The sequence below is a fragment of the Rousettus aegyptiacus genome, unplaced genomic scaffold (genome assembly GCF_014176215.1).
Source record: "Rousettus aegyptiacus isolate mRouAeg1 unplaced genomic scaffold, mRouAeg1.p scaffold_m13_p_3, whole genome shotgun sequence".
In the NCBI taxonomy this organism is placed as follows: domain Eukaryota; kingdom Metazoa; phylum Chordata; class Mammalia; order Chiroptera; family Pteropodidae; genus Rousettus; species Rousettus aegyptiacus.
The window spans coordinates 45,794,936-45,821,699 of NW_023416306.1; the positions used below are offsets into that span (position 1 = coordinate 45,794,936).

The 26,764-nt window shown below is 41.3% G+C and overlaps 2 protein-coding genes across 2 annotated transcripts in view; one reads left to right on the plus strand and one right to left on the minus strand.

The window, feature by feature from the left end:
• Positions 1-1,185: 1,185 nt before the first annotated feature.
• TMEM252 (transmembrane protein 252) lies at positions 1,186-6,331 on the plus strand. The gene is made up of 2 exons (XM_016135552.2): positions 1,186-1,539; positions 4,706-6,331. Exons 1-2 carry the CDS (start codon positions 1,262-1,264, stop codon positions 5,022-5,024), a joined length of 597 nt encoding a protein of 198 aa, XP_015991038.2. The 5' UTR covers positions 1,186-1,261; the 3' UTR covers positions 5,025-6,331.
• Positions 6,332-9,664: 3,333 nt separating this feature from the next.
• Positions 9,665-26,764, minus strand: part of PGM5 (phosphoglucomutase 5) — a 155,592-nt gene continuing 138,492 nt past the window's right edge. Inside the window, exon 11 of the mRNA XM_016135551.2 lies at positions 9,665-11,153. Coding sequence (XP_015991037.1) covers positions 11,064-11,153 — 90 coding nt within the window. The 3' untranslated portion in view covers positions 9,665-11,063. The remainder of the gene's footprint in view (positions 11,154-26,764) is intronic.

Below are 26,764 nucleotides of genomic sequence, written 5' to 3' on the forward strand. Positions count from 1 at the left end.
CACAATTAAAAACAGTCAAGATGGAAGAAATAAATACCAGACAGAAGAGAGAAGGCTGGTTCTAGAAAGATTCTTTGAGGTTACACATAGAGCAATGGTGTGGGGGAGAGGACAGGGAACATTTTTTAGCAGCATCTACTAAAAAAAAAATTATTTAATATATATTTTATGACAGGAAAAAGCTCATAAAACTTTTCAGAGCCTTTCATTTGTTAATATGCTCTGCACAACCCTAAGATGTGTGTGAGGGAGGGTGGGGCTTGAATAGGCAGTGCTTCTCACAAGTATTTGTTTTGCATAGAGATGGTAACATGCTATATGCTTTAGGGAATGCTCTTCTATGAAATGCCTGGGCCTTTTTTGAGAGCCGGAAGGGTGGGATCCAGTTCAATTATTTCTAGTGAGCCAAGAATGGTGGCCAAGGGTCGAGCAATAAGCCAAATATTTTTATTGAACACCTACATATTAACAGAAATGACCTTAGGATCTCAAGAATTGGGCCCCAACAGAGGGAAAGATAGAAAACCAAAATCAGAGCAGTCACCGGGTCATTACCTTTTACAACCATCCCCAGAAATCCCCCAAATTTCCAAAGCTCTATCTATTGCTATCCTTCTCCCCAGCAGTCTCTTTCCCCATCCTGCTAATGTTCATTTTTCTTGTTAACAGAGAAGGAATCAGGGAGTTCACCCCATAGGCTTTTTTCCTGGAGTTTTTTTTTTCAATATCATAGTATGAAGGCAATAAAGAAAGATTCGTTGAGAGAGGCAAGACAAATATGTTAACAGTCATAAAAAATGTCTTTTTAATAAAGAGAAAAAAGAAATCAGGAAACGACTCCCTGCCAAACCGCAAAGAAGATAGTTCATTAAGGAATGCTAATTTCTCTAGCATTGGTGGGGAATTACTCACTGTGGGGATTAAGAGACCAGTGCCCTTTTAATCAAAGGATGGGAGACCTCCCCTCAAATAACTGGGGTTGGCTGAGGGTCCTATCCAGCTCAAAAGAGCAAGACGGCTATGGGAAGCCACTCCTTTCTGTAGTACACGGTACTGTATTTTTAGGTTAATCCTCCCATGATATTAAAGTTACTTTAAATGGTTAATGAATAGCTTCTAAGTGCCTGCTTCACTTAATTGTCCAAAGGCCAGTTGGTCCCAGAGTGTATAAAGCTGTAAGCTGGCTAATGAGAGCATTCTCTGTGAGCAAGGGAAGAAGGGAAGTGGCAGGGTCAGGGAGCCGGGTTCCTAAGGAGCAGGGATGCAGAACAGAACTGGTCTATTTCTCTGTGTCCTTGCCCTTCTGATGGGCTTCCTGCTAATCTGCATGGGGGCCTTCTTCTTTTCCTTGGGCTCCAACTTCAACTGTCAGCGGAACCTGATCCTGGCCTATTTTCTTCTGTCTCTGGGGTTTATAATACTTGTGAATGGAATTTTCTGGAACACCTACCGCCAGGCAAATGAAAGCAAAGGGCTGTTCAGCCATATGCTCAGACAACGCCTTGCCCATGGGGCCGTGGCCCTGGCCACAGTGGACAGGTATGTATGTATTCAGAAGCTGGAGAACTGATGAAGGTTGAGATAGGGCTGAGTTTTGGAAAAGCTGAGTGACTTCTATTCCCATTACAGAGTGGCTATAAATTACATGGGGCAATTTACAAAGTCTCATGGGCCTGTATGTCTAGAACTGAGGTTTCATCATCAGGGAATTACTCTGGGGTTAGTTATTAGGAAGAATGGTGCTATCTCTGGAGAAAATCATGAAGAGAATTTATCTTAGAGAATGCCCCTCCCCCACCCCCACTGCCCAATTTGAAAAACCACCTAAGCTAATTTAAGAGGCCCAACTCTTAAGTTCTTTCGTTGTATTATGGGAGCTATTCTTGGAAGCTAGTGGTGGTTAGTTATTCCTCATAACTTGGCTACCAGGTTATAAGAAAGCAAGTTCCAGACCAAATTCTTCCATACAACAAATAAGCAAGCAGGCATAAAATCAGTCCTGTGACCTCTTTGTGAACTCAGTGAAGTCCCAGCTTAGTATCCTTTTCGATTTTTTGATCATACCTTGAATGAAAGATTTATTTGAGGCAAGGCAATAATATTCCAAAGGTAAGATTCAATTAACCTTACCACCTCATATCCATTAGGATGGCTATTATCAAAAACAAAACAAAACAAAACAAAACAAAACAAAACAACAGAAAACAACAAGTGTTAGCAAATATGTGGAGGAATTAGAACCCTCGTGTACTATTGGTTGGAATGTAAAATGGTGCAGCCACTGGTTTAGAGGTTCTTCAAAACATTAAACATAGAATTATCATTTCATCCAGCAAGTCTTCTTCTGGATATATAGACAAAAGAATTGAAAGCAGGCATTTGAACAGATATCTGTACATCAATATTCATATTAGCATTCTTCACAATAGTCAAAAGGTAGAAACAACCTATACATCCATTAGTGGATGAATGGATAAACAAAATGTAGAATATACATACAATGGAATTTTTCAGCCTTAAAAGGTAAAGAAATGTTAATGCATTCTACAACACGGATGGACCTCAAAGATATGCTAAGTGAAGTAAAGCAGACACGAAAAGACAAAATATATATGATTCCACCTATATGAGGTACTTAGAGTAGTCAAATTAACAGAAGGAAAGTAGAACAGTGGTTCCCTGGGGGTTGGGGGTTAGGGATGGGAGATAGGGGGTTACTGTTTAACGGGTGTAGAGTTTCAGTTTGGGGTGGTGGAAAAGTTCTGAAGATGAATAGTAGTGATGGCTGCACAACAATGTGACTGTACTTAATGCCATTAAATTATACACGTAAAATGGCTAAAGTGGAAATTTTATATTATACATATTTTACCACATTCAAAAAAATTCAGTTGGCCTTATGGTTAATATCAGACAATCAAAAACCTCCTAATTTTTGGCTGAACACAGGATCACTTAGTGATAAAACATCAGGCATAATCCTTAGGGTACTGGCTGCAAGACCCCATAAATTATTCTGCTTTCTCGATCTTAAGTATTTTAGCTGCTTCATGTATCTTGAATACAAGTAATTTTACTCATGACTTGATTTTCGACATTATTATACTAATTAATAAGATGCTAATTATAATAATCAAAACTCATTTCCAGTGTTTCTTATACTTACTAGCAAAGTCTCTGGGCTTGATAAAAAATTGAGATAACTAAAGTGATTATAGATGATTATAAGGTGGTGAGTGTGTGTGTGTGTGTGTGTGTGTGTGTGTGTGTGTAAATGCTAGATAATTGCCTCTGGAGTGTGAATTTCTGACATGTATAACCGATTGACTTTAGGGTATAGCTTAAATTTGCTAATACATGCATAACATTACACTGTGTGGAAAAGCTTTATGGATATCATGAGACCCCCCATTTACTGACTCTTCCTGCCACTTCTAATAGATGCCCAGCCCACTGAGAATCGCTAGTAAGTCAGTCAATGTAAAGTTACATTTCTCAGGAGCACTGGCATTCAAAATGGGTATATTCATAGCCACAACCCAGGTTGAGGTATTAAAACAAATGGATCTGCAATGGTAGAATTCAGGGCACTGGGAATGTGAATTGCTACGGTGGGGTGGGGATTGAGAGAGGTGGATGGGATTTTGGGAGCAGGCAGCAGTCATCCTGGAGCCTCTCAAATCGTTGTTGGGAACAGCTCACCTTTCTGTCTTCAGTGTTTTTACACATATGCCCCATGACACAGCCGTGGCTATTTAGAGTGAAGGCTGAGATTTATGCTGTACAGTAGACATCTCCTTCAGACATTTGGCTTTGGGCCTGGTCACATTTGGAATGGAGCTGTGGCTACAAATGGCAGTCCTGGTTCTGTTGTGGTTACACACCACAAACACTCCCTGTAGGCACTGGAAGAATTCACTCTATAAATACACATCTCAACCAAGTTCACCCTCTTTCTTCCTCACCTCCATGCCAACCCCAATCCCATTCATAATGGAGAAGCCAGAAGGATTTAGCAATTAGCAACCCTGGGCAAGATGACCAATGAATCCATCAGCTCTGGTGTGAACAGCTCCATTAGCCATTGGCCTGATGGCATAAAAAGAGTTGCAACGTAGACCTACATAAAGTTGTCAGTTGAAATAGTTTGGAAAATGAGTATGGTGGGGTTTTCTTTTTTCTTTTATCTGCTGAGACTTGAAAGAGTAATAGGAAAGAGAGAAGATCTGATATAGTTTAGGAACCTGCACGAAGATGGTTTTCATTCATTATTTTGTTAGCTGTGAGAATCTGAGACAGTGAATACAACTGAGTAGAAGGTGATGTCTGTGAATGGGGACAAAGATATATAAATAATTGGGTAGAGAGAAGTTCCACAGTGAAAGGCCATACCCCCTACCCCTGCTAAAGATCTCACACTGATAGTCCCTGGTTCCAATTAGTAAGAGAGAGAGAATAGCTTGGAATAACCCACTGGGAAAAATATGACTATAGAGGCCCACATCCTATGGCTGATAAAGAGAGTTCTGCTGGAAGAGCAGCACATATTTTAAAAACTGGTGATGCCAGGAAAGTATATTTGTTGTAAAATCAATGTTTCTTAACAGTTTAATTTTGCACAATGTGATTTGCGAGAGACAGACATATGCTTCTTTGGCATTAACCACTGAAGTAACACATGTATTTGTGGCATTTTGTCCCCCAGGCCAGATTTTTACCCTCCTGCTTATGAAGAGAGTCTTGATGCTGGAAAGCAAACCCGTTCTGCAGAGGGAAAGGCCTTGGATGTTCCTCCGCCTGTGTACACAGAGATGGTCTTTGAATTTGAGGATGAAAACGATGATCACCGAGAGGCCGCACCATCCTATGAGTCCATAGAAGACAGCTGTGACAGCAGCCCTGTCTCGGGTGCAGAGAGGCAAAGCCAAGAGTCCTCTCCAGCATGCGCGACACACCCTGCCGGGACACAGCTGCTAATAATAAACATGGGCAAGGGACTGTGTGAGGAAAGGCCATGTCTGTGACCCCAGAGGGGATGCTTAAGGCTTCAAAAAATGTTTTCAGCTTCATTGTACTTTATTACATGTTTTAATACAAGAGAACACGTTGGGTGGCAGGGTAGTAGAAAGGGATACAGCCTCATGCTTTTGAGCTTGGAAAAGAAACTTCATCTCTTTGGGCCTCAGTTTTCTCCTCTATCAAGTGAAGAATACATGCTGGGATTAATATCTAACAATTATGGGATGCTTTTGATATGGCAGTCTCTGCGCTATGAACTTTCTATGCTTTTTATTTATCCTTCATTATAACCTTCAGAGATGGGTGCAATGATTATTCTCATTTTACAAATGCATAAACTGAGACTTTGAGAAGTTGAGAAACTTTTCCAATAACAAACAGTTATTTCCAGGAAGGTGAAGGAAGGTCCATAGTGGGACATGGGAGGACATATTCACTTCCAATTTTTGTGTTAGGTTAACCCTGTCTTACTTCCCTTCTCCCAGGTAGCAGTTTGGACTTCTCTCCCCCTTCAGAAAGTGGGCTCTCACAAGAAGTAGAGCCCCAGGGTCGCTGCAATACCTAAAAGTCTTGGAGGGGCAGCAGGGATTGCTCTTAGGTTGCTTTCAGATACATTGGCTGGCTTCTCTTTTAAAATGCAAATAAGCCATCCACATTTTCTGCCCAAGAGCTTGGCCCTCAGCTCCTGGTATATTTTCCTTTCATCTGGTCATTATGCTGCTAATGAAAGATAGTTTCTAATAGTAACAGATGTTCCGGCCCATGGTGAATGGGCACAGGAGGGGTTTTGAAGAGTGGTGGCAAAAATGAAGATCTTTCAAGAAGGAAGAGGGTTGTTGAGATTGGATGGGGCTCCGGTGGCCTCCTCTTCCTAGTTATTCCTGAGTGCACAGATTAAGCATGCCCTGATGAATACACAGGAAACCACATAAAAGGAAAAAATAGTCCCTTAGCAAAGAGAATGAATTTGGGCATCTGTGATTTAAATCCTTGACATCAAGGGCATAACTGGATATGCAGGTTACTCATGGTTGTCCAAGAGGAAAGTGATCATTTATTAGCAATACAATTTATTATTATTCTCTTGTCATCTCTATTCCTCTACTGAGATGGTTATCCCAAAAATTTCCCTGGGGTCTGAGAACATTCACTGATCTGAACAGCTCTATCACTGGGCTTTCATCCAGAGTTTGCATTGGTAATAGATGGTTTTTCCAACTCCTGGTAGTCATGTGAAACAAATGTTAATTTTGGTGTACATAAGGAAATTGTTTTAATTTCGTTACTGCAATAAATTTTGTATTTAAACTTTCCCTTTTGCCACTGTTTCATATCAGAAAAAAAATCAATAGAGGATCACAAGTCAAAGTTTCATTCTCTATTTGAAACTAACACAACATCCAAATAAGTTAATCTTTTTACAGACCCAAACATTACTGAACAAGAGCTATTGATACAGAAAGTAAACGAGGTGCTTTTTGAAAAGAAATACTAATTATAGGCATTTATTGCCTTTTCTTTTTTAAACATATGTACTCTGAAGCGAGCATCAAGAACATGGGTATTAACCAAAACAAATCATTTTGAAAAGCCCAGCAATGTAAACCCACTGGGCAAGTCAGACAGAAGTGTGCTATGTGGTTAATAAGAAATAATTGGTCATCCCTGGAGGATCCACTCAGGGAAAATAAACGCTGTATCTCTTCTTCCTCCTTAAGCTTATGATAAATTTAATGGTGGTGATCGAGAACCATGATTCTGTGAATGACAGGGAGGGCATGTAGACTGTGAGAAAGTGGGTAAGAGACAAAGCTCCAAGCAGAGTGTCTTTTGCTCGTTCCCGCCTCTCAGATGTGAATGGTAGGCTCACATGTCAACGGGAAAGGGAAATACTCAGATGATGACTCCCCAGTATTTTAATCTTATAATGTCTCGCCGAATAGCAAGTTTAAGTACCCGCCCTACCCTCCAGAAGATGAGCATGGTGAGGTCAGTTATAGAATAGTTTGTGTTGCATCTTTTGCATATCTGAGATGTACTCTGTGTATTTTTAACCTCTCCACTCAAAAACACAAGTAATTTTACTGACAATCTTAACCATCCTTTAAGATTATACTTAAATACAGGTTTGTTGTTGTTGTTGTTGTTAAGTATCTCCCCAGCTTACCTATATTTCAGGACACGTACTGAGTGCTAAAAGACATGAAATATGATAAAGACATGGGTTTATAATGCATATCTTCACCGTATTCTATACTGTTCCATGACAACTTAGGCTGAACCACATACCAAGTGGGCTGTCAACTGCATGAGCCATTTCCACTGATAAGGACTCCAGCTGGTTGGAGTGGAGCAGGCATTCTGCTAAGCTCTGACGCCTCGGATAATCTCTTGCTGTTTGTAACTGTTGAAGGGCCAAAGACAGATTTACTAGCAGTTACATCATTTCCAAAGGCACGCGATTTCTCTGACCCTTCTCCTCTCAGGAATGGAACTCTTCTCCACGCAGGTGTCTGGGATATCAGTATCCACATGTTCTAAGAGTACCCAATGCATGATCAAGCAATAAAATGGAGTCATCTGTTATGTCTCCGCCAGTTCCCCTAGGTGCTTTTTCAAATTCCTCATACTTGCCACTGCTGATAGATATTGCTGCCAAAGTAAATCCCATGCCTTACACTGACCCACAGCTGGCCAATGAGAAGTCACCACACCATTATCCCTGTCATTGCCTGTATTATCTGCAGAGAACACTGGCTCAATGCAGTCAGCTGTCAGCCCAATGTGCCACCGTGGGACTGGTCATCAATCTGAGGCTTCCTGTGCAGAAAGCCTTCAAGCCTAATCCAAACCCTTCAGCCTACAGTGTCGTGCACCCCCATTTGTCCTATGAATACTGTGGATGTAGGCTGCACTCTGGATTAGTAGGATTTGATAAGTGATCTTATTTTAATAATGGCTGCTTACCCACTTTCAAGGTCAGCTAATAAACTCAAGAATCATGGATGAGGCAAAACAACTTTTTGTTCTAGGGGACTGGTTGACACCTGGCAGGATATTTGGCATACTTTTAGTGGAGACCCCTCCCACTAGATGCCTCTCTGCAACATATATACACACATTTCCAAACACCCCCTGGGTTGGTAGTGGCTTTGCCCAGGTCTTATACATACTGTTGCTTGTCATTGTTCTGGAGGCGCACGGTGTTGTGAGCGAACCCCTCAATATTAGCCCGTCATAACAGCGGCCCTGACAGTCGCCACAGTCTATCCACAGCCCGTTTTATGATTGTCTCCTGTACTCCCCACAAATTTCTTGGACTTCTCCATTCATTTACTCAGGAAAAACTGGTGTCTGGAGCTCCACATTTAATAACATAAAGAACATTATGTGCGGAAGACGGACTTCCTTTCACCTCTACCTCTACTTGGGGTACAGGCAAGAGGATATACATGTGTATCTGAGCAAGAGAAGCTTGGATTTTATGTAAAGCAGAAATAATACCTCGGTGATTATGAATGTGAGCAGGTTCCAGAGAGAGGCTGTGTCCCAGAGCCACTACATGACTTTCCCTTTGGGAACCAAGCTAAGAAAAAGTTCTGTAAAAATAGGCAGCTGTGCAGCTGCTTCTTTCCATAACGGCGCCCAAGCATGTGCTCCGTTTGACAAAACGCTGCATCTGCTTCAACCCTGCTCGTCTGAGCCAACCTCTCACTACACCCAAAGCAGCCTTCTCTCTGGTGATCCTGTCTCTCAATTCCAAATCTCTGTTCCTGATGCATTCGCCCCTGGTGACATTATATAAATGGTTACAAGTCCGAAGAAACTCCACTCTTCGGGAAATTCCCTCAAGTGCCTCGTGATCTACCATCTCTGAGTTAATCTCACTGTTTCCACAGTCAGTCTCTCTCATTGTGCCTCTACTGTAACATTCATATCCCCAAATTACAAACTAACAGGAGCAGGAATAATGTTTTAAACGTCTCCTTGCTGTACCAAAAACAGGACTCTGCATAGAGCTGTTCAACCAGTGTTTGTCGAATGAATGAATGAATGCATGAGTGAATGAATACATATTTGGGTGCTGGACACACATGACTCTGTATGAAAGTAAAGAAACAGAATTTAAAAATGAAGGTTAACTTACGTTTGAGCATTGAAAGTTAGAGATGGTTAAAAGTTTATCACTGTGAGAAAAAAGAAATAATATCTTCTTACCTAGAGCTAAGGCTAAGAATGAATCTATTTGTGCTGATCAACACAGAGCTGAGCAGTGAATAAATGGCTGTCACTGACTTCCACTTCAAAGAAGATGAGAACCAAAGCTATAAGGCAAATTGCATTCCATTGCTGATAAATTTCATAACTAGTTCTTCAGAATTTCAGCTCAAAGCCGCCTTCCTATTATTCCGAAATGAAGATACTTCATAAAAGACTAGATGCCATTTCAGTTTCTGCTGACTCCCAAAGGCAGCTCTGAGCCTTTTCTGTACTATTTATTTAATAAATTCTCAAGGTCATGATAATGAAAACCAGCCCTTGCTAGTGTTCTGAAAGGCAAACTAAATTAGAATACTATTGGAGCATCTCAACTGGCAAAACAAACAAATGAGTAAAATTCCACAATCTTTGCATGAGGTTGAAATAAGGAACTTCTTTTTTATTGGATACTAAATGTCCTAGCACGTTTCTGACAGAAGCATAGATAGAAAATAGAAACGAACACCTTATTGGGAATGTTTCCCAGCTTGCACTAATCTTGACTATGGCAACAACAAATTGCTTAACAATCAAAGCACACCACCTCATCTGTGCAAATGACACGATAAGTGAGAATCCCGTTCCCAAGGAAGCAAAACATATGCAAACAGGTCCCATGCACCGAGTGTCCCGGCTGAGTACAGATGGAGGCTGCTAGAGCTGCAATATCCTTTTCCTGGGCAAAAAAAAAAAGCCAGTTGTTACCCGCTGCTTTCCAGCAGGGGTCTCCACTCTGCCCCTCATCTCATCAGGCCCATAACTGTACAGCCAGTAAGGTTTTCTTCCAAGCGTCCTCTTCATTTTCTACTTTTATGACATTTCATTATCTCCTTTTACAGCCATTATAAGTAAGATCTGAATTGTGTCCAACTGAGTGCATGAAAACAGGCCATTATTGGGAGATAAGATAGTGGAGAGAAAGTCAGAGAGATAGCAGACATGGTGATATATTGTCTTCCCAGGACGAATGAGTACAAACCCCTGTATCAATCGAGGGGACAGAATCAAGGAAGAGCCCGGAAACTGTAAGCATTCATTTGCAGAGTCTTGCCAAGAAACCGCTTTCCACCTGCATAACGAGTGACTAAATTTGAAGGAATGCAGCCAGCTTAATAGCTAAAATAACATTATTTACAAAATTAGAGAGAATAACACCCCTTGATATGTTTTGTTGAAAGTGTGCCATTGTGGTTTGTAGGAAGCATTAGAAGATGTGAGAGGGACTTTGGAGATGGGAGGGTGGGGAAGCGGGCCATCGGGTGGTTGGAGGGCATGAAGTGGGGTATCAGGACCTCTACAACGTTCCTGTGGGAGACCTAAGTAGGATGAAAAGCTAACTCCTCCTCCATGCTCAGGAGAGTTATCTTAGGTCTGCACGGGGGCTTAGGGTCAGCTCAGTGCTGGCACTAGGTTTTAGTTTCAGAACTTTGTCTCAACTGGCACCAGTGATGCTCAGATGTTATGACTAACAGCTTCCTAGACCACTTTTTACTTTTTCTTTCTCAAAAAGAGAGGTTCCTTTGTGTGATAAAATACAGATATCAAATGATAGTGCAGCTTTAACAGACAACTGTAGACCCTACTGCATTTGGAGGAACTGACCAAAACATAAACAAAACAGATTTTTTTTTCCTTTTCCCACCTACCCTCAACCCTCCACCAGCAAATTATCTCTCCCCCCACCCCCAAAGTCATAAGAGGCACAAACAGGTAGCAAAAAGTCGTGGGTGAAGTGTCTCCTGCCGAGTGCTTTTTTCTGTCCTGGTGAGTGATTTTCCTCTCCTTCAGGTGATGACGGTGGGGCCCCTCCGGCCGGTTCTCTCGTGTATCTGGGATATTTTCAGTGCGATGGCTATGAGAGGGCTCAGTACTGCCTGGAAAAGGAGGAAGAAAGTCTGTGAACAACTAGAGTCAGTCACAGGAGGGCCATTGTGATGGGTTTCTATTACAAACGTCTGGATTCTAGTCCCATTTGTGACTTACGGGCAGTGTCATCATGAGCAGGGCACTTGTTCTCTGGACCTTGGTTTCCTGTTCCATAACAAGAGATTGGAGTGGGCAGGTTGAGGAGAGTAGGAGGAGATGATCTCCAAAGTCTTATCCAACTCCCAAAAAACATTGATCTAAGATGGGAGACAGCACAACCCATCCTCCACTGGAGCATTTTATGAACAGACCTTTGTGAATTAGGGACGTTCCTCTGCTATCGTACCTCCCCTACATGTTTATACCCTCATACATACACATGAACTTGAGGAAAACCACTCATTCTTAATTTTAAGACCATGGGCCTGAAGAACCTACCATCTTGAGGTACCAGAGAAGACAGAAGGTAGTGCTGCAGAAATAACTGCTCGTTTCTTCACATCAAATAACTCGGTGACTCATGAGACATCGTACTGTCCCCTAGAAGGAGGTGGGGATGGTTTAGAGGCCTAAGGAATAGATCCTTGGAATGATGAAGGACATGATGAGGAGTAAGGATCATTTCTTGGCCTTTAGTTATTTATCATTTCATAGGACTAAGGCACTGTTTTCCAAAGTGTGGAGCATATGCCACTCAAGAAGACTTTAGATGGTATAGGAGATTATTTTAGATGCTGCATGGACATGGTACTACTTACAAAACAGCAAGAAAGTTACTCTGTTTTCCATACTCATCAAGGAGAACTTTGCTGCTAATCTTTAACACTTTAACCAAGATAGAGCATGCCTCAGGCAAGAGTTTCCTAGATAGAAGGTGATATCATTATATGTTTTTATTGAATTCATTTTTATGGTGGTGAGCTTTAATTTATCAAGGATAGTGTGTTTTTCTGGGTAGAGCACAGAAGTAAATTTTCTATGGTAAATAAATAGATTTAAGTGAAATAAAGTGACTGTATTTAATTATTTTTATTATTATTATTTGTGCCTTTAGCACCTGGTCTTCCTAGGAGGTCTCTCATCCAAGTACTAACCAGACCTGACTCTGCTTAGCTTCTGAGATCAGACATTGGGCTCGTTCAGGGTGGCATGGCCATAGACCATGGACTGTGGCTCCACTGGGGTGTGAATCCAGGACCTTTTACGTATAAAGCAGTGTGTTCTGAGTGGAATGTAGACATGGCCCAGTCCTGAACAGTAACTGAGCGAGTCTTATTTGGCAGGACCTAAATGCCAAAGTGAAGTGTAAGGATTTAATTCCGTGGGCAAGGGGAGATGTTAGGGTTTTTTGAGTTAAAAGGTGACTTTGTTAGAGCGATGCTCTGGAAAGATTGCTGTAGGAGCAAATGCAGTAAACACATTTATGGCTACATGTATTAAATTATCTTACTCTATGAAGCTGTCTAGGTGGCAAAGCTCTCATATAACCTTGGACACTAGAAGGGAGATGAAAATCTAGAGCCATTTCACAACTGTACAAGTAAGCGGTGCTTCCCTTTGGTCCCACATCCATAAACTTGACGTACATAGACAGAGTGTTTCTTTTCCTTTTAATAACCCAACTGGTGGCCAGAAAAATCTCCCACTGGCACATTTTTCCAGGTCATAGTCCACGTGACAGCTGGATTCTTTAGTTGCCAAGCACCCATTTTGTATAGAAATCAGATTATTCACTTTCACTCCTCTTCTTCTGTCTTCTCCTCCTCTTTCCTCCCCCCTCCTTTTTTGGGCTATATAACTCTTCATTAACACCTATAAAGGAGGTTAAACAGGGACAGAGAGAGGGAGTAAAGCTAAAATCAATCACTTTAACTGAGGTCCTGGAGAGTGAGTAAAGGTAAATTTAAAATATTCTACCAGCTTAAGAAAATGCAGTGAAACTGTATTTGAAACGTCAAGAACTGAAAAATTAGAGCATATTTGTCTTATGTCATTGTAAGTTTCAAGATGAAGGACTATCTACTCTGTATCTTTAAGTAGTGGTAACTACTGGCGAGCGGGTAGGGAGCACAGTGGTGAGCGAAGCTGTAAATGCTGCAGATGTTCTCTTAACTGATCTCCACTGAACTCTGAGATGAACCCATGTTTTCTATTTCTTCTGCAAAACGTCCTGATTGATTTCCACAGTACACTAGATGTCTGCAACCCATAGATCACTCTCAAACATGCTCACCAACTTCTGCCTCCAGCAGCTAAGTTATATGCTTACCAGGTCAGTTAACGTTTGTTCCTAAACATGTTAATGCCTGTTGTCATTGAGACTGTGCAATTATTAAATTATATGTAAATCAGTGAAAGGTAAGTATAAACAGAAAGAGTTCTTTCTATGAAAAATAAGTTGAATGTTTTGGAAAAAATTAGGTAATGGTAGTCAGCTAATCTTCTCAAATTAGATGTGAGTTAGATACTGTAAAATATTGGGGAGAAATAAAAAAGAAAGTACAGAAAACTCTTTCCTCAGAGTTTCACAAGTGTCTTTAAGTTCCCATTGACTATGAAGAAATTAAAGGTGAACATTACAGATGATGAATCATGAGTGGGAATCTTTGAAAGACAGATAATCACAAGACCAAACAGTATGCTCGTATTTAAAGGAAAGGTAAAAGGTTTTGGACTAAAATTCAAGATCAACAAATGAGCGTACATTTAATATTTCATGCTAAAAATACAATGGTCAAAATATGTGTGCATTTAATGACCTCTTTCTGGATTGTCGAACGAGGCACTTGTCCCTCATACTGATCGTGTCAGAAGGTTTCAATGGTAATTATGTAAAATGAAGAGAAGGATGCACATTTTTTGAAGCTCCATATGAGGAAGACTTTGAGCATGAGGACTCCCACCCTGAGCAAAGAGCCCCAGGCCAACCTGGTACAGAAGCTGTGGAGCCATCTACCCTCAAGGGACTGTGAGGGTTTGGGAAGAAGGACATTAGTGATGATCACCATGGACTGAACACTAGTGAGGGCCATTCTCCCATTTTCCAGGGACCCGGAAAGTCTTTAGATGTTTGTACGACCCTAAGAAGTTCTGGGAGAGGTCCCTAAAAATGCCCAAGATTGATTTTTTTGCCAGCCTTGGGAATGGGAGCTCCAAGTCATAATTAATTTAAGTATCATAAAGTAAGGTATTTTTTTTCTTGCCTAATGAATGTTTATACCATTGGGGCAGGAATTGTATCTAATTTCGGGCTTAGAAAAGTGCCTGCTACTTAGGAGGTATTCAATAAATATTGGAGGAATAAATTAATGTTATATCAGTTTTATAAAAAGAAAATGAGGCAGATAGATTCTTCTGTGACCATGCATGAAGGCCAGTCTGGATGAGTGGAAGGGTCAGTAGTATGGGATTTTTACTCTTATGTTTTTCTTTGGAAATCACAGGTTTGATACATGTGAATCTGAGACCCACATACTTCTCTCATATCATCAACCATGTATCATGGAAAAGAGAGAGAGGGAGATTAATTTTCCTGAGGTGTTGGAAAGACCCTCAGAATGGAGAGTGAGAATAGGGGTTAAGAATTAGCAGCCTGCGATGCAAAATGTCTGAGGTGGAACTGGAAGCACGGAGCTTGAGAAGCAGAGAGGAACATGGGGTGATGTAGTGTGAGTCTTTCATGTCACAGACGAGGAAACCCAGCCCAGAGAGGACACATGATTGGCCCAGGTTCACACATCTGCTTGGTGGCTGAGCTGGGGAAAGAACGTAGCCATATCTCCTCTACTGGACTTTCCATTCCAAAATTCCGATTATGAGACTATGAGTGATAAGGAAAAACAGCACATAAATGAGCCTAAGGGGAGGGGAGGGAGAAGTAATAGGGTCATCATCTCGCTGTATCAGACAAGTTCCATGTGAGATGAGGGGACAGGTAGGGCTGGCCAGCCATCTCTACTGGCCATGAACAGGTGGACAGTGGGGAGAGGAACATTTCAAGTTATGTGAATGTACTGGAAGTTCCAAGATGATCCTTTATGAATAAAGGAAACAAACCAATAGAGACTTTAATCAATTAGGAATACCGCATGTTTTTTCTAATTCCAGTACTTCTAAGAGTGCTTGACATAGCCTTTCTACACTCAATTGTAAGACACAATGAGTGCTCCTCCTGCAGCAAGCCAAGTCAACAATACATCCCTTCAGCAGTACTTACACTGGCTCCTGTGTCCTTCCTCCAGCTTGGAGGGTTGAGTAGATTTTGCTGTCATCTTGTCAGGCTACAGAGGGAACTGGGGCCTGTCTCTATTTAAAATTTTGATACTTTGATACTTTGCATTAATTTTGATTTTTAAAAATATTGTATTACAATATTTCTCCTGATTACTAAGTTTTTTGTGCCCCCTTAAATTTTGCACCTTGCTAATCTCACCCTATTCCAGCCCCGTATTGGGTTTTAACTTGGTCATACCCTCTGGAAAGATGAAAAAAGATGGAAAAAACTTTCTTTCCTATCTTCTCTCTTGCTTTATGTGGTGGTTGTTTTGATCCATGTTCATGTAAATTAGAGCAATAAAAACAAACTCCTACCAACTTGACCTTTTTACCCTGATCAGCAGTAGACAGGAGAGGTGTAAATGATCTGAATGTCACAAGACTCAAAGTAAATAGTTAACTGGGTTTTTTGGAGAAAAAACAAAACCTTAACCAGAGACACAATCACTTATTAAGCAAGATTTTTCAGACTTTGTGGAGGAAGCCAGCGCGGGGCTGGTCTCAATGAGAAGTGTGCCTTAGGAGCGTCAGAGAAGTACTGTGTGGGGGCAGGCGGGGTGGGAATGACAGCACTCATCTTAGTTCACGGTTTGGGACAGGTACTCTAATCCAGAGAATGCACATCATTTAAGAACAGAAAACACTGACATTCCGACATCCAAAAAGTCATAACAAAAAGTTATAATAAATGCCACTTCCTCCTGACCCTTAGGGGCAACTTGATACATTCCCATTTTGGCTACAGCTGAACTGCCTAACTTTCTCCCATAATTTCATTCAAACATTTGTTTTTAATCTATATGTTGTTTGTTTAGTGTAAGGCAGTGGTTCTCAAACTTGAGTGTGCATAAGAATCACCTGGAGAGTCTGGTGAAATGCAGACTGCTGGTCCCCCTCCCCCTCAGCCCCCCCCCCCCCAAGTTCCTGGATCGGGAGACCTAGGGTGGAGCCCAAGGATTTGCATTTCTAACAAGTTCCAGACGATGCTGATGCTGCTGGTTCAAGGACAGTTTGAGAACGCTGCTCTAAGTCAGTGGGCCCGAACCTTTTTGGCACGAGGGACTGTTGCTCCTATGAGAATCTAGTGCCTGATGATATGAGATGGAGGTGAGGTGGTGATGTACTAGTGGCTGCAAATACAGATGAAGGTTCACTGGCTTGCCTCTTGCTCACCCCCTGCTGTATGGCTTGGTTCCTAACAGGCCATGGAAGGGTAAGGTCCTCAGCCCAACACATTTCAGTATTGGGCACCCCTGTTCTAAGGTATGCCCTATTACTATGACTGTCAAGTTCTTTGCTTCAGTTAAAGGCTTGGTTGCCTTTTTGTATTACCTGATCTCACCCACAAGTCAGAGCTGATTAGACAATGAGTGGGTCACTGATGTATAGGCCGCCAATCCATAGGATGGTCAGTGACTGAGATATAACTTAGGGCAAAACTTGAACCGGCTGGTCAGATTCTTGTATTAAACTGGTAAGTGCCCCAGAGAGATGGTGGGGACAACATGCAGAGGTGAAAGCAACCACAGAGAGCCACACTTTTCCACAGGGCAGCATGCACCCTTTCCTGACTCCATCTTCTCTGAACTGTCTTAGATAATTTAGAAAAAGGAAAGAGCCCCCAAATGACCACTACTAAACTTCTTGCCAATTCAGGGGTGGCTGAGTTAGATTTAGTTTAAGCCATGCAATACAGAAATATGACATTCTTATATCCCAGGAGTCACGGAGCAATTCATACATACCTATTATGATTATAAACTTGGAGTCATCTTCTGGCTTTGTGTCCAATACATTTCAGTATTGGAGAAAGTTTCCGATTATACTACCCTTCAAATCCCCAACACTTACATAATGTAACAGAGAAAGCCAAGATCAGGGATCTGCAACTGTCAGGGCCACTTTATAAGATGCCCTGCCTGAGGGAATAAGTGGGGGTAGAAATCTATCCCCAGCTCCTCTCAGCAAGCCAGAAGTCCTGGCAAGGGGCTGCATCTTTCCAGAAGGAAGGAGTGCCTTTGTCTTTTCATAAAGAGGCCATCCACTGGCTTCACCATCCTGTGCATCCTTATGGAGAACGCCTTTCCTAATTTGTACAAAGGTGCCCTATAGGCTATATGCTGCCCTGTTTACAGTAGCCCAGATTTTAGGTAACAAAGATGACTAGAGATTTTACATCCATTTGGAAAGCATACAGAAGGAAACTTATTATCAAAAATCAAATCAAGTCAAATGCATTTTTCTAACAAAAATTCAATGAGACTAATTAAGCATTGCAAACATTTTGCCCTTTTTTACAATATATACAACCATGGGCCTAATTTTAATCCCTTTTTCATGTACTAAGTCTACCTATCCTGATCCAAAATAGACCTAAAATTAATCCAAATACAGAAAATGAAAAGAAACTACAGACAAATCTGAATTCTGAGTTCAACACTGAGGGAATCTATATATCTTGTCGATATCAGAAAAAAAAAAGATCTCCACAAAAGCTCTCTTCTGAGGGGGAGAAAGTCAATCCAAGATATAAGCAGATGAAATACTCCCCCCAAAGTTCAATCAAAGCAAAAAACTAAATAACATTTTGGGAATGCAAGGACGAGCCTAACGAAAACCACACTGACCAGGCCAGCCAACCTCCTTCTCCACCACCCTCCCTACTTTTGCAATTGATTTGGGTCTTTAGGAGGTGAAAGACAGTACTTAGGTTGCAAATCCAATAGTCATGAAGTCAATTTTCCTTTGATTCCAATGTGAGCTCCACTTGGCTCCACACTCAGGAGTATGGAAATAACTGTGTAGGGATGGGGGAGGGGAGAAGGGAAACGTGGTGGCCAGCATCTGCGGGCACAGGGCACAGCTAAAAGGCAACAGGCAGAATCTCAGTGCCCTTCCACTGCTCCTTTGCTCAAACATGAACCAGCACGCCAGAGTTTATAGCGTAAATTTCATAGAACTGTTCCCCTGATCACTCTCCCTTTTTCTCTTTCCCCTCTACGCTGTTTGTATCCTCCCATCTGGCACCAAAAACATGCGAAAGGATAGGAAATGACACATTTTTCTGCTTGCCCCCCTCAAATGTCCCTACCATGTCTTCACATTTCTCTCTTTTGGGGAGATTCAAAACAGACTTCAAAAGTTTCCTTTATGTGTAATATACTTGCCAGTTCAGAGTGAAACTAGAGTTGCCCCTCTAGTACTACCAGTTACAAAATTGCAGTAACTGTAAGGTTGAAAACAGAGGTTAATAAAACAAAAGGACTGCTGTCTCTCCAGTCTGTGTTACTCAAAGGACTCTCCTTGTAACCTCTGCTTCCTCTTTTTCCCTCTATTTCCTAACAACATCCAAGTCAAGCTCTGGGTTATTAGTCCTCTGTCATTTTTTAAAAACTGGGTTCTTACGGTTGGAATAATAATGAGTTCAGCTTGATTTTCTGAGTATGGAGCCCAGGAAGCCTTGTCTTTAGAGATCAATTAAAAGCATCAACAAGAGTTTCTCAATGATTGAACATGAGGTAAGAATCACCTGGAGATACTGTCGTGGCCTCCCTTCATGGAGATCCTGTTTCAGTGAGTCTAGGGACCAGGCAGGGAATATGTAGCTGTGACAAGCTGATACATACCCTGGTCTAGAAACCACTCTTATAACATGCTGTGCTACTTACTCCAGGAGCAGCTACACAGAATAGTGGTTAAGAGAATGGACTCTGAAGCCAAACTGACTGGCTCTATCCCCTATGAGGTGTGCAAGCTTGGGGAAGCTACCTAAACTCCCTGTACATCAATTCTCCTTACACGAAATAGAAAGCACTTACCCCATAGAGCAGTTGTAAGGATTAAATGAGCTAATGAATAGGAAATGCTGAGACCAGTGCCTGACATACAGGGGTGGGGATGTATAAGCATTGCTGTCATCACACGAACCCGTGGTTGAATTGAACTAACACCAGAGCACCTACCTTCGATGCAGCCCGCAAGGCTAGATCAGGGCATGCAGATGAGCTCCACGGCCACCACATCCACTCTATGATCTCTTATTTATGTTGGCACAAAGCTAATAGATATTTTTAAAATATGAACTGAATGCCTTTAGATGGCATACCAGTTCTAACCAACAACATCCTATTTTTTTCATGCTTTGCTACCCTATTTTCATTTGGGAGTTATCTGCCTATCATCTGAATTTCTGGCCTCAGAGTTTGCCCTGTAGTCACCCATGCATTGTCATAGAAAGCTGGCCATTGCATGTGATGTGGTGGGTGCAGGTGGTGAGTGTGTCAGTGTGAGGGTGATACACATCCACAGGTCTGCTTCTGAGTATGGTTTCATATGGGGAAGAAAAGACCTATGGATATAGTACTCTTGATCAAGCTTCAAGGTGTCCTCAAGCCAGAACGTATACCCTCTTCACTCAGGAAGAGCACCTGGGTTTTCTGGCTACACAAACCAGGGCCTAGTGGGGAACCAGGACTGTGTGGGTATCCCTGAGGACTACTGATTCTTTGCCATAAGCAGTCATGGGTTTTTCCTTAAAGCACACGTTAGCATCATGAAACTAAGCTTAGAGTCCCAGTCTCTCTCCCTTTATTTCTTCCAATGAGTGGTGTCCACTGGACTTTTGAATTTGGTTTGTGTAATGGAATCTGGACACATTCACATACTGGTTCACATTCATCCAACTAGCTCACTTTTAGATGTTTCCAAAAGATTGGTTATAAATATTTGCTTCCAAAGGTCTCACGGGGTTGGTCTCAGAAGGACTAACCAAATAAAAACTGTAAGCTGCCTTTCTTTCATTATATGACGTGATTACCATGGTAGTCATTAGTGCCACACACCAATACCTAAATACCAGTACTCCTCCTTGATCAGGAGGCCCTTGACTATAGCCAATGGGTTAAGAGCAGAGGAGATATGGCCACTTTCAGACAAAGATCTTCTCTATACCATAACCAACAATGCTCCAGATGCCTGTTCCATACACCTGGACCCTAGCGTACAAAAAGCATGGAAGAAAGCCCCGAGCCAAGGTGTGGTGAATATATAACATAAATTAGAAACAAACCTTATTTTCAGTGGTGGTTTTAAGCGGCCGAGATTTTAGGTTGTTGGTTACCATGGCATTATCCAGCCCAATCTGACTGATGAAAACACCACTCACTAATATGAAGTGGGAAATGTCACATCAAAAACATTTCCCAAATTGGAATATGTCTTGGAAACTCTATGCTGATGAACCACATTTTGCTTGTAGGCATGAGGCTATCTTTATTATATTGGATATTCTTAAGCCAATTAAAAGGATAAGAATGATGTAGCAGTTTTAAAACATGGCTGCAAATTTTTGGGAATCCCTTCTATTAACCCAGGGAGTGGGGCTAGTCCCCTTTCCCTTGAAACTTGGCGGGTCTGTTCAATCAGTAGAGTCTGAGAGAAACACTGTTATGTGACCTCTGAGTCTGGGTCACAGAAAGCCCTGAAGCTTCCCCATATTGCTCTGAGCAACTTTATGTATAAGAAGTCTGACTATCCTCAGATCGAAAGGTGAAAAGGCCTCCAGAAGATTCTAGCTCTTGGCCACTGAGTCACTCCCAGTCCTTGTAGATTTCCCCACACATCATGGAGCAGGGGCAAGCCATCCCACTATTCCTGCCATGTCCAAATTCCTGACTTGCAGAGTCCATAAGCATGCCGGCATCATTGTGTAGTGTGATACTAAGTTTGGAGGTGATTTGTTAAGCGACACTTGCTGACCAGAACAAATGGTAAAGTTTAAACAGTGCTTCTGGCTGACACATTGCTCGACCATTCATTTGGTTGGGAAAACAGTCAAGGCTTAAGTAAAATGGGAGACTGTCTAGTATGTTGGTTGAATGCATGAATTAGATAGGCTTGAGTTTAAGTCCATCTTCTAGCACTTACTAGACAAGTTTCTTAATCTCTCTGTGCCTAATCATTGAAATTGGGATGCTAATAATAATTCTTGCTTCATGGGGTTGCTGTAAACATGAAATGCGATACGGCATGACCCTCAGCAGCATCCCCAGCGGTGCATTTGTGGCTCCGTCACTGAAGGCTGCCAGGAGGCCTCACCCTGGTAAACATGCAGCCTGTACATATGAACATCAAATTCATTCCTGCTCTTGGAAACCAGAAAATGTTATGTTTCCTGGCTGGGTTTAGGTCACAGGCAATAGAATTGGCTCCACAACAAAACAGACATTGATGTACTGGCTTGCAAAATTCTTGGGACAAGGAAATGCCTCCTCTTGGATTCATCTACAATTTGTGCCTCAGGTTCTCAAGTTTTGATTCTTCTTTAGCAATTTTTCATAGCTGACACTGAGTACCCACTATGTGCCAAGTAGTATTCCAAATCATGTATTGAACTAATCTTTATAATAGTCTGTGAGGCAGGTGGTATTATCCTCATTTTACAGAATGAGGAAACAGGCCCAGAGGCAGTACATAACTTGCCCAAAGTCACACAGATAGTAAGTGGCGGAGCTGAGTTCCGAACCCTGTCAGTGCCATGATTTTAAAGCTGTGCTGTATCTTACTGCCTTTCTGCTAAAGAAAAAGGCTTTCCTTTTCTGAAAGTTTAAAAAAATATTTGTTGTGTCTTTTCTGTTAAAGTTTCCCTGTTTCAGGTACACTATTTTAAAACTACCTTTTTAAGAATTGTGGAACATAGCAATCACAGAGAAGTCCATAAAAGATACATACTAAAATTATATGTAAAGCTGATGCTTGTACTTCTGGAGCCCTAGCCTATTTGAGTTCTAAATGAACTCATCAGAGTGTTCTTCCTAGTCATCATGAAATATAGTCAGCACATATAGCCAATGTCCAAGATTTTTCTTTAGCAATACTCTTCATGTGCAGTGGGGCCCATCTATACAGCCAGAGGCAATACAATCAGATTGTAGTTGGACAAGACAATAGTGAAAACAGACAGAAAAGACGTCACTACACTTGGAACACATTCCTTAAGGGTGTATCAGTTTCTAACGTAGTTAGCAAGGACTGCCACACTGGGTACCAGTAACAGAAGCAAAGTGGAAAGAAAACTCCTGTAAGGGCTGCCTGAGCTGTATAGCAGCAAAGAGGGAGAATCATTAATACCGGGCACCAAAAAGATAGAAATAAGCCCTCAATCTGAAGAGAGATTCTTCCCCACAATATAAAGACTACTAGTGGAATGTACAGCCAGTTAATATATATGAGGGCAGTGACTGAGAGTTTCTTCTACTTTTGACAAAAGAACGTGTTCTTTTGTGGACCTTGCCTTTAAGACACAACAGCCATATAACTCTTAAGTATTTGAAGTATAGTAAAAACCTTCATCTGGTGATTTAAGCAGTGCTAGACACTCTACCTTCAAATTTAGCAAGGTGTCCTATCTTGATAAAACCAAATTAGAACTTTCTTTGCTTCATTCCTGGGTTATTTTGAATCTCTCAGCTTGACTAGTAGAACTGCGTGAAGAAAACACAGTCTAACACTGCAGAGTTGATATTGAGGTAGGGTTTCTATGGAGATACAAAGTGAAGCTAATTTCCCTTTTTCTCTTTTTATCATTGTTCTGAGAAAGAGAAACAGGTCTTTAAAGGTCTTGTGGCCTTTGTCTGGGTTATTTTCTGCACTTTTTATAGTTTTCCAGGAAGAGAAAGAAATAGCAGAGGCCAGTCACCCAGTAGTTTGGCATCAGAGGGATTTATCTAATCTGGAGAGAAAGTCAATCCTGCTAAGGAGAGGTTGAAATAAGGACCCCAAATGTTGTCATAGCAGGAATTTCCAAATTTGAATGTGCACACAGATCACTTGGAGATCTTGTTAAAATGCAAGATTTGATTGAGCAGGTCTGGGGTGAAGACTGAGATTCTGCATTTCAGCTTTTGTTGATATTGTTGGTCCTTTGGGGAGCAAGAGTTTAAAATGCTGAAATAGTAAAAAATTATATCTGCTTTTAAACTTTTTATTGAATCTTATCCATTAAAAGGACAGTGAATGCATAATGACTGCAAAGTCTAAGCCAGAGGTTCCCAATCTCCGAGCCGCTGACTGGTGCCAGTCCATGGAGTGAAGCTTCATCTGTATTTGCCTCCACTCCCCAGCGCTAACATCACTGCCTCAGCTCCACCTCAGATCATCAGGCATTAGATTCTCATAGAAGCACTGGTCCCAACAAGGTTGGAGATCGCTATTCTAAGAAATATTAGGATGAAACACACTGTGCTAATACGAGTTGGGGTCAGTGCCTTGATTCACCAATTAGAAATGCTCACGTGGTCAAGACGGTACAAAATGTACAGCTGGAAGTAGTAAATCATCAAAGTATCTTAGCTTTTGTTGAACACAACACTGACCATCTTAACTGTAATTCCTGAGGATGTAACTAAAGGCAAACAAAGCATGAAAAGCAACTGTAGACTTATTGCTTCCTAACAGATGGGAGGCTTTCTTGAGGAGTGGGTTTGAGGACCACTGATAAAGCATCTGAAATGCAACAGTGTCTTGTTAACAACTCCTGGAAGCCCCAGTCACGCCAGAACACACTGCGGAGGCACTCCTGGCTTTGCGCAACTGCAGAAGTGGCACACATTTGCTTCTCGCACGTTCCAAGTATTCACCAGAGCTCTTTCTCATACTTTTCTTTTTTCATCTAATTTATCCATGAGTGCTTCCTCAATATTTTTCCCTTCTCTTTCAACATAGTTATAGTACTGCCCATCTGAAAGGGATTAGTTAGGCAATTGCTTTAAAAAAAAAAACAAAAACAGGCGCGGGGGGGGGGGGGACTTCCTACAAAAACACTAAAAACCTGAAAAAGGAACTCAATTTCATGAACACAGACATGTTCTAAAACATGTTCCTTTCATGTTTCATTGCAATCAAAAGCCAGAAAGTTCAATCTTAGGAGGCCAATTTTGGAGATTTCCGGAGACATTTGATACTTTTCCCTAAAACTTTAAAATTCATCTTTATAGATAAACACACATAAATACAAATGCAATTTTACCTTTTATAAAATGTATTGTTTACTCAAAAATCATTGTGATGTATGCATCACAGAATGTAATCAGAAATTGTGCATAATGTTCAAAAACCTGTAAGTCAGGTGTCAGTAAACTATAATCTTTGGGCCAAATCTGGCTCGCCACCTGGTTTTTGTATAGCCTGTGAAGTAGGATGATTTTTATGGTTTTGAATGGTTGAAAAAAATCACAAGAATATTTTGTGACATGTGAAAGTTATATTAAATTCAAACTTCAGTGCCCATAAATTTACTACTTCATTTATGTGCTGTCTGTGTCTGCTTTTGTGCTACAATGGCAGTTGAGAAATTGCAACACAGACCATACAACTAGTATTATGGGTTGAACTGTGTCCTCTGCCAAATTCATATATTGAAGTTCTAATCCCTAGTATCTCAGAATGTGACTTTTGGAGATAATGTCTTTACAGAGGCAATCAGAATGAGGTCATTAGGGTGGGCCCTAATCCAATATGACTGGTGTCCTTATAAGAAGAGGAAATTTGGACAGAGGCACACATAGAGGGAAGATGATGTAAAGAGATATAGGGAGAAGACAACTATCTATAAACCAAGGATAGGGGCCTGCAACAGATTCTGTCACAGCCCTAAGAAGAAATCCACCCTGCCAGCACCTTGGCTTTCAGCTTCCAGAACTGTGAGACAATAAATTTCCATTGTTTATGTGACTTAGTCTACGGTACTTGGTTATAACAGCCCTAGCAAACTAATACAGCTGGCAAAACTTCATGTATTTACTATCTGGCCCTTTACAGAAAAAAAATCTTGCTAATACCTACTAATTTCTTTGCTTTTAACACTTTGAAGCCAGAAACATGCCCCATAACCAGCAATGGACTCCAGAAACCTTCAGTGGGAGGAGACAGAGTCTCAACTTTATTTTGGAACCTTTCGATACACTGTGGTATATCTAAAATACACGTCATAAAGGACCTGGCACCTTCTTATAAGATTAAGGTTGCTAGAGCTGCCAGTTCTCTTGGGACATCTCTCATTGTTTCAGTGACCTTCAGAGAATTTAATGGGAGAAGATAAGACAAGATGGGTTAATTCTATTCTAAAAGAAATCGCTAACTAGTTCGAGTCTCTTTAATCCTCATGTAATCAGAAAACTGATCTACATTGCTATTTATAAAAATAACTGGCAAGAACAATCATATTGACAACTAACACTTATTGAGCACTTTTTATGTGCCAGGTATTGTCTGAAACTTTATATGAATTATCTTTTTTTAATCATCATAACAACCTATGAAATAAAAAATATTTTTAGCCCCATTTGACTGATAAGATACTGACACTTACAGAAATTAAGTAGCCCAAGGTTGCAGAATTGAAAAATGGCAGAACCGGGGCTCAAGACCAAGGACGTATGATTCCAAAGGCCAACCTTTGTACCGTGGGACATTTGGCCTCGATGGTAACAAAATGAAATCTTAGTGCCTTCAAACAATTGTATGCACCTGAAAAGTGATGGTGGTTTTGCCATTTCCTCTCTGTATTAAGCATATCTTTTATTCTAATGCATTGACATCTTGGGACCTTTCTATAATTGGAAGTGACTGCCCCTTCCAAGATTAGCTAATTTCTAAAGATAGCAAATAGCTTCCTTGGGAGCACACCTTTCATATGTACATCAACCAATCCACAGTCCAAACCCAACCACCTCCCTTACTGTGCCCACACTCAGGCCAATGTCCACCAGCCCTATCACCCCTGGGCCAGGTATCAGACAAGTAGGGACAGTCTCTATGTCCTATGCCTGTTGAAATTATTTAAACTAGCCAATCCTAAACCTCCTTCCCCTGCCTCACCCATTCCTTCCCACGGAAACTGCGATCAAAGCTCTTGCCCACATTTCCCCCTACTCCTGCCTCATACCTAATCTGGGTGCTTCCCTGTGTCCCTCTGCCTGGCATAACATGGCATGCCCCTTTTTCTTGGGAATAGTGAGTAACAAGCTATCTTTTCAATGGCAATTGTCTCTTAATCTATTGGCCTCATCATACTTGAATAATAATAAAACCTGCATTTCAAAAACAGTCTCAGCCTATTCACCTCCCACCCCCATATCATTAAGTTTGGAGTACGCTGCCTGCAGCCTACCAAACAATGTCTCATATGATGACGTCTACTAAAAAAAAAAAAAAATGCTCATAAATAAAACAAAACAAAAAACCACATAAAACAAGAATTTCATGAACTTTTATTGCTTTCCCTCCTGCCCAAGGCCTAAGTTCTTATACTAAAATGCTGCTGTTCTGGAGTTCGTCACACATCTCA